Source organism: Nicotiana attenuata, unplaced genomic scaffold (assembly GCF_001879085.1).
Source record: "Nicotiana attenuata strain UT unplaced genomic scaffold, NIATTr2, whole genome shotgun sequence".
Taxonomy (NCBI): Eukaryota; Viridiplantae; Streptophyta; class Magnoliopsida; order Solanales; family Solanaceae; genus Nicotiana; species Nicotiana attenuata.
In genome coordinates this window covers 548,989-562,261 of record NW_017670495.1, presented here as the reverse complement: position 1 = coordinate 562,261, position 13,273 = coordinate 548,989, and the positions used below count along the sequence as shown (strand labels likewise).

General features: G+C 39.4%; 1 protein-coding gene across 1 annotated transcript; it reads right to left on the bottom strand.

Annotated features, from left to right (window-relative positions):
• Positions 1-216: 216 nt before the first annotated feature.
• On the bottom strand, positions 217-7,081 carry LOC109240218 (cytochrome c oxidase subunit 6b-1-like). The gene is made up of 5 exons (XM_019406851.1): positions 6,854-7,081; positions 2,405-2,692; positions 2,233-2,315; positions 2,033-2,114; positions 217-561 (listed from the first exon to the last, which is right to left on the bottom strand). Exons 1-5 carry the CDS (start codon positions 6,893-6,895, stop codon positions 508-510), a joined length of 549 nt encoding a protein of 182 aa, XP_019262396.1. The 5' UTR covers positions 6,896-7,081; the 3' UTR covers positions 217-507.
• Positions 7,082-13,273: the final 6,192 nt, after the last annotated feature.

Genomic DNA, 13,273 nt, shown 5'->3' with positions numbered 1-13,273 from the left:
ATTAATGCAAAGGTTGGGAATTTTCCCGTAGTTGCTTTGTGTTCTTAAATTTCTGACTGTTGCCTAAATTTCGTTTAAGCCAAACTTGCTGAAAATTGGCTAAGTGTTAAGGAAGGCTGAGTCAAGTGCGGAACTTGACTGCCGCGCGGGTGTGACTTTGGGCTGACCAAAAATGCCCCCTGACACATGCCATGTGAAAGGAGCTAAATAGAGGGATGGAAAATTAAGCATTATTTGTGTGTGATATCAGTCATCTTCCGAATCGTTTATAATGTGAACAGTAGATGATTCATCACAAGTAAACTACAAGAGATTGATGTGTGAAATTGTATTTAGGAAGAAAACTCAATAAGTGATTATGCGAAACAACTTTTTGTAGCAGTGAACTCATTGAAGGCTTGAGCTAGTGACAATAAGCACGGCAAAATTTATTGATAACAGAAATGGAGTCCCCATTCATTTGAGAATTCAGATGCAGCAAGGACGAGAACAATTAGGCACCACGATTTACAGTGGTCCGGGAAAGGTGCCATTCTCTCTCTGCTCATTCCATCTGTCAATCTGCAGCCATTATCAAAAGCAACAAAGAACACATGAAGCTGACAACATGAGATTGTAAGGGCCCATAAAATAGAATTACCACCAGAGCTAAAAGTTTATGAGTTAAGAAGATATCACGTGTTGGCCAGAAAAACTATCTAACAAATGACAAGGTCTTGCTTCAGATAGTCCTTATTGGGTAATATTTTAGTTTAATCTTGTATTAGGCCGACTAAAATTGCTATGCTCCACAAGAAGATATCCTCACTCAAGCATTTGATCATTCAATACTGGCTACATCTGACTTACACGATTAGTACTAGGGATCATAGCAGTAAACTCTCGATACTGCACATCTCAGCCATGTCCACCACAATCACTACCCGGAGTATACTTAAATTGCTAACTTCACTCACGGTAACTCCACCAGGAAACTGGATTACTACACTGCTATGCTAGAACCCTCAACCAAGCTAGCATCAAGGGCATATCAAGACCAATGCCAAGTTCTCCTAGTAATTTCATGACTACCACATTGCTGATAACAATGCTCCAGCCATACACACCAGAAAGCCACTACTTCACCGTTTAATTCATAACTTCCACCACCACCTTCCAGAGTGTACATATAATCAAGACAATTTTATATGAAAGCGTGTTATGCAGAAAGTTCTGTAAAATCCAAATTGGAATGCAGGGCTGGGGTTAGGATGTCATCCTGGTGGCAGGCTTACTACCTGATTGCTTCCTAATTCAGTTAAATAGGATAACGTCTTGGGCCTCCTAGGATGGCCCTAGGGATTTAAATCCGCAAGCACAAGTCTTCTCCTACAGTTTCAGCAAAAAGTTTGAAAAAGGCAAACTCAAATGTCAATGGATGCATGTTCCCATTTCATTCTGATATGAAATACTGCCCAAGATTCATGCCCCCAGATTTGGGACAGCTCGGCTCTCCTATATATCAAAGACAGAAAAGTATCCATCTTCCTCTTTAATGCAGGATAATGAGAGCAGGTCTCTAACTCCCTTCTACCCTTCTCTCTCTCCATCCCTCCCATATTTGGCTTTTTCCAACTGCCTGTGACAAGCGTCAACCAATCCTTTCTTCCCTCGACTCACTTGTTTTGTTGTCTATAATTCACGAGATCTCAATCAAAGCCTCACCATCGCCCCCCCCCCCCCCCTCTTCCCATCCAGAAATTATGATAATTAAGTTCTGTATTACAATTCCAACATTACATGTTCATGAACCAAAGGACCACCTTAGTGATTTAAAGTTCTAACAGTTCCAATTTCATAGGGTCAAAATCCACATTGAAGTCTAAATCTGTCCATCCACTGCTCAATGGGAATTCTGTCTCATTAGTAGACTCCTAATACATAATTCATCCCATATTTGCCCAAAGATTAGTTAAACACGGGAATCAAGATGATTTAGCATACTACCAAAAGCATATAAATATGAAGATCCAAAGCTATAAAACAAACATACCCATTCACCCGGGCAAAGGGAACGGTAGTACTTGGCAAACTTGTCACACTCAGGTGCACCTTCACCCTTTGCAGCTACACAACTGAAAAACAAACCAATGGTACATAAACGAAACTTTATTACTCCAAATGATTTAAAATACAAGACAAACCGAAAGAAACAGAAAAGGAGGAATGGCTAGTATAGCTGTGTTTACTGACCGATGATATTCAACATATCTGGTAAAGCAGTGCCTTGTCTGATTTGTAGTGGGGAAGCGGAAGTCAGCAGGTGCTGTCTCAAGCTGATTGCCGATCATAACATAAACAACAGAACGGTCAATGCATATCAGCACTAGTAAAAGGAGTCAACATTGATGGTAACAGATCTAACCTTAATCTCAGGGGTTTCAACAGCAGATTCCTCATTTCCCGAGGCCTCATCTTCAGTACTTTCACTGCTTTCATCACTGGAAGCCTCGACAGCTGGAGAGGCTTCAGCTGCAGCTTCACTATTTTCCTCAGGTGCAGGGGCAACTTCGGTGCTCTCAACCACTGGATCTTCCTCACTTTTGGAAATCACTTCTTCAGTTGGAGCAGCTGAAGGGGTCTTAACCTCAGTTTCTTCCACTGGTTTTGCTGCCTCAGGGGATTTCTCTTCCTGCGCTTTCAGCAAGTATTGCTGCAAATCCAGGAACAGGACAAAGTTTGTCATTTGCAGCAAAAAACTTTATCAAAGGCGACGAAAATCTCAATGAAAAATAACATTAAATTCTAGAGAAACATGTCAAAGTGGAAGAGTTAAATAAGTTACAAGCTTACAACTAGGTGAAGAAAAGATGTTAAAACACATTTCTCTATCGATGATCAATTCGAAAGTGACTGCTCCAACAAAACAATGACGTGAGGGGGTGGGGTGGGGTGGGGAGGATTGTTTGCACTTCGGAGGGAGAGGCACTAAGGGAACCAAGGGAGAAGTAGTCGCTTCTTTGAATCTAAGTTAAACGATGAAGAAAAAGGAGAAAAAATCGACAAAAGATGAGTTCTTTTGCTATTTGTGTACTGGGACTCTTCTCTAGCAAGCTTCAGTTCTCCTTGTTGTCCTTTCTTCTCTCTTGGTACGCTTCGGTTCTTCTTGTTCTTCTTCTCCTTCTCTCTTGGTATACTTCAGTAGTGCTTCTTGTTCATCTATTACATTAGCTTTTGGGCTTATCTTAGCCTTTTTTCTTCTCCTTTTCTCCATTCCTATCTTGTTCTCTATTCTTCAAATTCTTGATTTATAGATCGATTGTTAGGAAAATAATAAGAATAACTCAAACTAAAGCTAAATTATCCATAAATCGCCTAAAACAAATAAATATACAATTGAATGCTGCAAATTAAATATTTTTATAGCTTATTAAATACTCCCTCCGTTTCAATTTATGTGAACCAATTTCCTTTTTAGTCTGTGCCAAAAAGAATGACTTCTTTCTATATTAGTAAAAATTTACCTTTATGCAATGATTAATAGCCACACAAAATATATGTATCTCATTTTACACCACAAGTTCAAAAGTCTTCTCTCTTTTCTTAAGCTCCGTGCCCAGTTAAATGGGCTCACATAAATTGAAACGGAGGGAGTAATAAAAATGAAACAATTTTGTGATTGAAGTTATTGATCAGAAAATTGAATGTTGTGTATGATTTATTCTATTGCTTACATATATCACCGCAAAGTAGTCATTTTTATTGCTCATTAATAAGATTGAATATAATTTTGTGATCGAAGCAATCCTTCCATGGGCTTGTTGAAATTACTTCGGAATAGTATCTAATTTCAGTTGTTGGATTTCTTTTTATTTATTTATTTATTATAGGGATATGAAATTACTTCTCGCATGGGGAATTGAACCCTCCCACCAAGGTGAAAGTTCAGGAAGTCAACCAACTCACGACTAAGATTCCCTATTGTTAGGATTACTTTTTTTTTTGTTTTTGGATAAATGCCGGGATTAATATGAATGTTGTATATTGGATGTTGCAATTATGATGTTATAACTACAAACTTCCACAGTCTAGGTGTACGTTGTACGCTTTTAAGACGAATGTGCTTCCCTTCTTCCTACTCGCTTAAGGCCTCGGAAGGCTTTGCCTTTTCGCCCAAGTTGCGCGGACTCTTCGATTTTGGTGCCGTCCCCGTCCCGATACGAGACTGGGACGGGATACGTCCCGGATTCGGTCAACTGACTTTGGACACTTTGACCGGAGTCCATCGACAAATTTGGGAGAAAAATTAAGATTTTGATTTCTCAAAATCAAAAATAAAACAGATTTAGGAGAATGAAAGAATAATGTCCATCTTGGAGAATGAAAGATTGAATTCTACAATATTCATGTACGTTTTTCACAGAATATCTCTCAAAATTTACAATATTTTTATAGCTCTATTTTTTATTAGCCGAATCCCCACACCCGTATCCATATCCGGATCTGCACCCCCGAATCTTAAACTTTAGATTTTGCCGAATCTGATACTCGGATCCGTCCCTGTATCGGATACTCGCACCTGCGTCCGAGCAACTTAGCTTTTCGCTTTTACTTTATATTGATAAATGCATTATCAAGTAGCTCTACCCCAGATTAAAATGCTGATCTAGGTTATCCAATTGATCTGCAGAAGAATCTACAGGAACTCTTGAGCTTTGACAAAATAAAGCTGGATTACACATGGAAATGCTCGACGAATTTTCATTCTTCTGAACTGCAAATTATGGTATCGTTTATTTATTTACTTTAAAGTGCAACATTCTTGCAGTAAATATTATGTTTATGATAGCACCAAGCAACGGGTACCTCTTTGCAAAACTAGATCGAGCAAGGCCGCCCTAGCCAGGGACCAAGGGTTGATAAAGTTGAACTTCCCTTAACTTAAGCGTAATAGTATATGTTCAGTAATGCTTTACTTCAGGATGAGTTTAATAATTCAATTGCTTTGAAACTTATTTTCTTTTGTGAAGAAACTGTAAGAAAAAGTAAACACATTCACATTTTAGTAAAGATTTGTTTCATAGTTTCTTTATTAATAGTAATGTTAACTTATGATATGCTCAAATAAATTGGTTACAAACAGATGTTAACTCCTTACACCTTTCCAATTGACAACCATTTTATGGAAATTCACTTTTCTTTGCACATGTTCACTTGGCTATTCTCTCTAGAAATGAACAAAGCATATAGTTTTCTCATAAACCCCACACACTTAGGATATAAACTACTTGGCTTTCCTCTCTTTACCTTCGTTTTCTCGCTCACTAGATGAACCTCAAATTCCATCAACTGATCGTGTAAATACCCAAGAAAGCGTCAATCTTTTGACATAAAAACTCACATTCATCTTCGATCTTGTTATTCACACACTATATACTCAAAAACACATTTCTTTACTCTCAAAAACACATTCTTCATTCTGCAAGAAAGATGGAGAACTTCCCGATTATCAACTTGGAAAAACTAAATGCGCTGAGAGAGCTTCCACCATAGGAATGATTAGAGATACACTCAAAGCCTCGTTCTGCATAACTCACAACACCCTTTCAAAGAACCTCTGAAAAAGTCCTTCCTCTCTCAAGATCTTCCCTCTACCTTTTGTCAGTTAGTGCAGCAGAAAAGAAGCTTTTTGCTCAATAAAGTGTTTCCTTTTCCTAAATATGCTTTATGAACGAGTATCTTGACAATTAGATTTATTTTCTAAATTTTCTCAACTTATTCAGTTAATTAAGTTTATTCTTGCTATTGTTGTATTTTTAACACAAGCTACAAATATGGAGAAACGCATAACTCTAGCATTAATGTTTGCTTGCATATACCTGAAGTTGTTAATACCAGTTAACCAATTCAGACTTTTCAAATCCGATATTAAGTTTCATAAAAAATTGGATATTTTAGGATGAGATTTGGTATAAACTGTCTAAGAAAGGACCCAGTAAGCAAAATCTTTACTTTTTAATCTTCTTAACATTTAAACATGACATGACTTATGGAAATTTTAAATATTTAGTAGTTTATTGCCTATCTTTTGAATGGATTTCTTTTTTCTTTTATAACAATGGTGTTTGCCCTAGAAATTTTAAAAAATAACTCTAATTGTCAAGATATACTCGTTCATAAAGCATAAAGCATAGTCTGAAAAAGGAGACTCTGTAATGGACATAGGAGATTTTAGTAATAGGAGCTAATCCAACTTCTTTTGTTTTCTTTTGCATCTTCTTGATGCCAGTAATATAACACCTTACTTCAACAAAAAGAAAAAGGAGACACTGTATTGAGTGAAAAGGTCATTTTCTGCTGCACTAATGGGCGAAAGGTCCGGAAAGAGCCGGAGAGAGGGAGGACTTTTTTTTAGGTTCTTTGAAAGAGTATTTTGAGTTATGCAGAATGAAGTTTTTGAGTGTATCTCTAATCATTCCCATGGTGACAGCTCTCTCAGCACCATTTAGTTTATCCAAGTTGATAATTGGGAAGTTCTCCGTCAACTGCTCATGTAAATCAAAATCTAGATAAGAAAAGACTCAAGCAAATCACTATAAAATGAATCTCTTTGAAATCAGAACTAGTTCTTATTTTCTCTTTCTAAAACTAAATGTCATTATTCAGTAAATAAATAAATAAATAAATAAATTCTCAGTCTCAGAACTGGAACAAAATTACAGATCAAGATATCCAGATTCAAAACTTCAAATGGATCACAAGTATTTCAAAAGTAAAAATTTATGAACAAAGATAGATAAAATTGAACATCGTATGAACACAAAGCGCAAACCAAACAGAAAACTGAAAATTGGATTAGCATTTTGCTAATTACCTCAGATAAGGATGGAGCATTTGAGGTATTGACTTCGGCCATTGCTGGATTCAGCTGCGACGGCGGCCGATGGGCCAAGCTTTGACCAATAAAATAGAAGCGCTTAGGTTTTTGGTGGAATGTTCAGCTCGGTCAGTATTGAGTCGATGGGAAAGTGATGGCGAGAGAAAATGGAGACGCCATCTCTTCTGCCGTTAGGAAAGGCTCACGTATCGAGGACTGGCCCATGGGCCTCCAAGTCTCTGTGGTTACTGGACTTGATCTGATTTGACTCAGTCCAAAGTTGCCAAAATTTCACGATATAGCCAGTTTTCGGATTGGTCAATCAAAAATAATCAGCGTTTACCAAGTCAATGAAAAATAGCCACCATTTTGCTGCAATAGAGACGGGTCCAGCATAATATACTGGAGTTCGGTGCACTTGTGTATGAACTCCAGCATATTATGCTGGACCGGTATACTTTGCTGGCTCCAGTATAATATACCGGAGACTGGAGCACTGGTGCTCCAAACTCCAGTATATTATACTGGACCATTGTACTTGCTGGAACTCCAGTATATTATGATGGAGTTCGAGTGTATTTATGCTGGAACTCCATCATATTATGTTGGAGTTCCAGCATACTATCTTGGAACTCCAGTATAATATGCTGGAGTTCAAGTATACTTATGCTTAAACTCCAGCATAATATACTGGAGTATTTTTCGGGTTTTGAACAGTGTTTTTGCTCAGATTTATCTTTAAATAAAAAGTGGCTAAATTTCGATTACTTTTGAAATTGGGCTATTTTTGAACGACCAGTTGTAAATTTGGCTATTTTTAAAAATCACGGGGATAGACAGGATAGCCCTATTAGGGGCTCGTCTTTAAATAGTGAAAATAGCACGGGCTAATCAGTTTTCGGATTTCTAATTGAAAAATAGTCTGCATTTGTAAAGTCATTGAAAATAGCTACTAGTAGTATTTTGCTAAAACATGAAAAGTTCCAACATATTATGGAGCTCTTGCATATAAACTTTCAGCATATTATATTGAGACTCCAGCACACGAAAAGTTCCAGCATAATATGCTAGATTATGGAGGAGCATATAAACTTCCCTCATATTATGTTAGAAGTCCAATACATTATGAAATTCCAACACATTATGCTGGAAGCACATATGTAAATAAATTCGAACTCCAGCATATTATGCTGGAATTTTCCAAAATTTTAAGGATGTTTTTATTTTCACATGAAAAAGTGGCTAAACATGAATTACTTTCAAAACTATAGTTATTTTTCAATTAGTAATTGTAACTCAGACTATTTGTTTTACCGATTCTTGGACCAGTGAGAATTGCTTTCAATGATTAATTAGAGCAAGAGAATGGGAGGGGAAATGTGAAGAAACATATGAGTTGACAATAGAACATTTACGTTTTTAGAATAAGCGAGGGTTGCAGCCTAGCAGCAATTCAAAAGCCCGATTGCCATTAATCCTCTTTAGCCTTTACCCCATTCTATAGCAAGGAAAGATTTTGGTGTTCGGACTTGGAAAATCTAGCCACTTTTCACGTGGTCATTCAAAAATAGCCCAGTTTCAAAAATAATCGAAATCTAGCCACTTTTAATGTAAAGATAAATCTGAGCGAAAACACTGTTCAAAACCCGAAAAATACGCCAGTATATTATGCTGGAGTTCCAGCCTAAATATACTTGAACTCCAGCATATTATACTGGAGTTCCAGGATAAGTATGCTGGAACTCCAGCATAATATGATGGAGTTCTAGCATAAGTACACTAGAACTCCAGCATAATATACTGGAGTTCCAGCAAAGTATACCGGTCCAGTATAATATGCTGGAAGTTCATACACAAGTGTTCGAATCTCCAGTATATTATGCTGGAACTTTCCGTGTGTTGGAGTTCCAGCATAATATGCTGGAAGTTCATACGCAGGTGCACCGAACTCCAGTATATTATGCTGGACCGATCTCTGTTGCAGTAAAATAGTAGCTATTTTTCATTGACTTGGTAAACGCTGGCTATTTTTGAATGATCAGTCCGAAAACTGGTTAGACCGTGCTATATTTACGAGTTTCGCTGTTCTTTTATTAGTGGGCTTTTAATTTGTAACAGTTTATGACTTTATGTCCCTCATATTCTTTAAAATCACTTTTGGGTAATTACAGAATCTTTTTTCTTTTTTTAATATATTGGATACTAAACTCCTTTTACTTAACCTGAGTTGGGAAGACATTATTCGTAGAAAAAATAGTAATAAAATCTTTTATTTCATAAGCTTTAAACGTTCAAAGGATACTTATGATTTTTGAGAGCTTCATTTTCTTCTATTTCATTCTGTATTAATTAGTAGTTTTTTTGCATGTAATTAATAAAAACCTGTAAAAATAAAGATGGTTTTAATTGTACTGATCATCAGATGAAGGGGCAGGATATGTCAATTGACACGAAAAGGTTCAGGTTTGGTCGTGAAAATTTTAAAAGGGAGATTTTTTTTACAAAGTTAACAGTAAGAAAGCTTTGTGGAAGGCAACTTTAGAGGGGTTCATGTGATTGGCCACAATAAAATAGTAATGTCAATCATATGACACACGTGCCTCAATAATTTGGAAGGTATTTCTAATCATCGACAAATGAAAGTGTTATTTTCGAAACAAGCCAAAACATATATTATTCATAATCGTGATTTGTTGAGAACTCTTATTGGTAGTTTGGAGATAATGATTCTGTTTACCCGTAAAACGGTATAGTTGAATTTGTACGTGGTTTATAGACAAACGAATCGATTTGATACCAAAATAATTAATTAATTAAATTAAATACAAGACTTAGTGTTGAAATCGAGATAAGACAACAAGTAGCTTGGTTCCGGGGGCAGAGCTTCTGAATAAGAATATCAATAGACGAGAAATAAAGTTTTATTAAGCTTAGAATAATATGTAGCATAAGTTTCGTGTCCTTTACAATGACTGTTGAAGTCACTATTTATGGTTGCACCTAGAAACAAGGTCCAAGGATCAAGCCTCTCTTAAATGACAATTATGGGGGGTCACTGATGAATGTATAACGACATGCTATGAATGCCGAAATTCTCTATAACGGATCGTGTATTTAATACTGCAGAATATTCTTCATTGAATGTTATCGGGTAGCAAACATTCGTTTGTCTTCAATAGTAATATTCCCCCCGGGGTCTTCCCGTTGCCAACCGAAGATGCTGCCCCCGGTCTTGGTTTCTACTTGCCTCGTTTTCCGTCTGCCTCCAGTTCCACGTGTCGCTCTATTATTCGAGTAAATAATATGACGATTTTACCCTATATAGATAGTCCCCCTGCTTTCCGGTGTCACATATTTGTGTCATCGGGAAGTTGATACCTTTCTTGGCGGGAAATTTTTTGATCTCCTCTGAAATGTTGCTGACGCTTGATTAGACGCACGTCTCTCTGCATTTAATGCCCTGAACACGCGTCACTCTATGATTTAGCAATATTTTTGCCGGTTCTCGAGGTAATTATGGCCACGATTTTAACCTCCTATTCCTTTACTTATACGCCTCATTCTTCTTCTTTTACACTTAAGAGTTTTTCAAAACTCTCTCAACTCCTTTGCATTCAACTCTGTCTTGCTTTTAATGTTCTTCAACCTTCTTCATCGAAGAAATCTTACTATCTTCTGCTAACCATGGCCTCCTCCTCCAAGAACTCAAGCTCCTTAAAAAACAAAGAGAGCAGTGATGATGCTACCCCTCCTACGGTGAGTACCATCATTTCTAGAAGGCTCAGTACAACCAAGGATTTTAAAGAGAAGTTCCCTTCTACCAACTCTCGTACATGGGCTATTGGTGTGTACCCTTCTTCCATCAGTCTTTCTAGCATTACTGCCGTTAAGGAGGACTGTGGTTTCCATTGACCCGAACATCATCGCTCCCGATCTGGCGGAGCGAGTAACCTTCCCTGAGAAGGGTTTTACGTACGTTTACACATACTCCTTCACTTTGGGCCCATTCTCATTGAGCGGGGGACTTGACCCCGTGAACATGAAGTTCTGCCAACGGTATCAAGTCTTCTTGACACGAGTGAACCCCTCTGTGTGGCGAATGTTAGCCTGTCTACGGTGGCTATACGGGGAGACGGGAAAAGAGCTCTCCTTGGCTCGCATAATGAATATTTACTCCCCCAATATTTTCTGTGGGGGAGTAATAAATTTCATCAAACGTGACCACCATGCTTTGATCACTAGCATGGATGATGACAACGACCGTGGATGGACGGAACGCTTCATTGTTGTTGTCACTAGGGATATCATCCTGACCACGACTCCATCTTTCCCTGAGTCATGGACTCGTACACGTAAGTTCAATGTCTGTCTTTTCTCTGAATAAAAGGCCGTTTCATGCTGTTACTGATCCTTCTTTTTTCATTATTTCAGCAACTTGGTGGACACCACCAAGGGTTGAAGGATTGGACCAGTGGGTCCAGAAGATTTTGGATATTACCACGCCTGAGACCCGCCGATGGTAAGATTTGACCCTCAAATACAGGTGGAAGGCCAAAAATCATGGTAAGTTGATTCTCAAAAGTGATTTTGTTTTTACGTCATGTATAAGAAAATTAGTTAACTTCTTTTCCCATTGAATTCAGGTCTTTCGCAGGGCTCTGTTACCGTCCCCGATGAGGATGTTTTGGCTGATACCATAGAGGCTACGAGGTTGCTGAAGGAGGCCTTTACCCGAATAGGCGCCATGGGATCCGCTTCTGGTGCAGGTGCTTCCTCTCAGAGTCCCCGAACGGAGAACAAGAAACCAAAAAGGCAACGCTCCTCCTCGGCCGAGGGCAAAAGTAAAAAGGTGAAGAGCGACGCGCCCGAGCTAGCCGCAGTCACTATGGTGATTGATGATGATGTGGAAGCTAGTGATGAAGGGGCTTCCCTACAGAGGATACAACGACCCTCACCAGCTCAAAAAAATGCTCAATCTGAAGAGCTAATAACACCAACCGAGGACGACGTCCAAGCGCTCTGGGAGAGTGTGATATAGTGGAGGATGCCAATTCTCGCTTCCGAGACCCAGTCGCTGCTCCCAGTACTTTGAGGCTGAGTACCAGGCGTCTTCCGTCTTTGATTGATGAGCAACCTACAACCAGCATTGCCTTTGCCGCAACTGCTTCTCATCCCAAACCACCATCAGCTTCATCTCCTTCTACGCCGGTCATATCTTCGTCACCAGCAACTGCTACATCACCCCCTTCGGCCGCAGACACTCGGGAGAAGGATGTCCCCCCTCCCCAGTCCCCAGACCATGGGAATTTGGGGCATAACTATTCTCCCCCCTTCTGCAGATCCCTAGAGGAGGATGAGCGTCTCCATCTCGGTCTCTATCGAGTGCTATCTTCTGTGTCGGCCGGTGGAACTCGCCAATTACCTGAAGTCGCTGGCTTCGGAGAAAGATAAGAAGAAAATAAACTCTCTTTCGGGGGAGTGTATGATAAACAATTCCATGCACAACGCAGCAACAATATGATATTTGTTCTTCTTGTCTTGTAATGATCGGATTTCTAATTCGAGTTTTTGCTTTGTAGGCTAACTTCCTTGCTTTCGAGGGCCATCAGAAGTTGATCCTCGATAAAGAAAAACTCATGTCCGAGTGGGATCAACTATTGGCCGAGCGGGACCAAATTGCTACTTGTCTCCCGGCACTGGAGGCACAAGCTGCCGAAGCCAGTGAGTTAGACGCTTAGTTGCAGCAGAGCGAGCAGGAGGTGATGGCCCTTAGACAAGAGACCGCCCTGTTAAATGTACAATTTCAAGAGGCCAAGGCTAAATGGTCTAAGGTCCAAAATATTTTTCTTGCTGCTGCCGAACGCGAGGCTTCCTCTACTGAGAGATTCAATAATTTGGAGACATCCTTGAACTCCAAAGCTGAAGAGGGTGCTGCTGCTGAGTAGAAGCGTGCCCAGATGGAAGAGAATCATAAGAGGGTCATGGAGCACAATAAGTTTAATATCTCCACTCTTTGTGACCTCGATCTCAATCTTCAGACCACAAAATCCGAGCGGAATAGGCTTTCGACCAAGGTTGATCAGCTTAAGTCAAAACTCCAGCACCGAGCGGATTCCCTTATTGTTGAAAAAACACATTCTATGTATAGCGTGAGGAGAAAAACCTTGGAAGAGGCTAAAGCAGGCGTCATTGATTTTGATGCCAAGAACGCCAAGGCCCGTGAGCTGGAGTCAACTACCAAAAGAGCCTCCCAATTCGACCCGATGCAACTGACTCTTCTGGTTCTGGTTCCGAGTTCTCGGGAACTGAGGAAGAACTTGAAGGGGATGATGATGGAGGCCAAGATCCTGAGCCGGCAGCAGATCCGCCTACTTCTCCCGGTGGTGCAGACACTCCTCTTCCCCCAAGTTCTGGGGA

Bases quoted from the DNA above. Each gene is read 5' to 3' on its own strand.
- LOC109240218 (XM_019406851.1), bottom strand. From the start codon at position 6,895: ATGGCCGAAGTCAATACCTCAAATGCTCCATCCTTATCTGAG. The intron at 2,316-2,404 runs GTTAGATCTGTT...ATCGGCAATCAG, and splicing joins TTGAAACCCCTGAGATTAAG to CTTGAGACAGCACCTGCTGA. The intron at 2,115-2,232 runs GTCAGTAAACAC...TTTGTTTTTCAG, and splicing joins AGATATGTTGAATATCATCG to TTGTGTAGCTGCAAAGGGTG.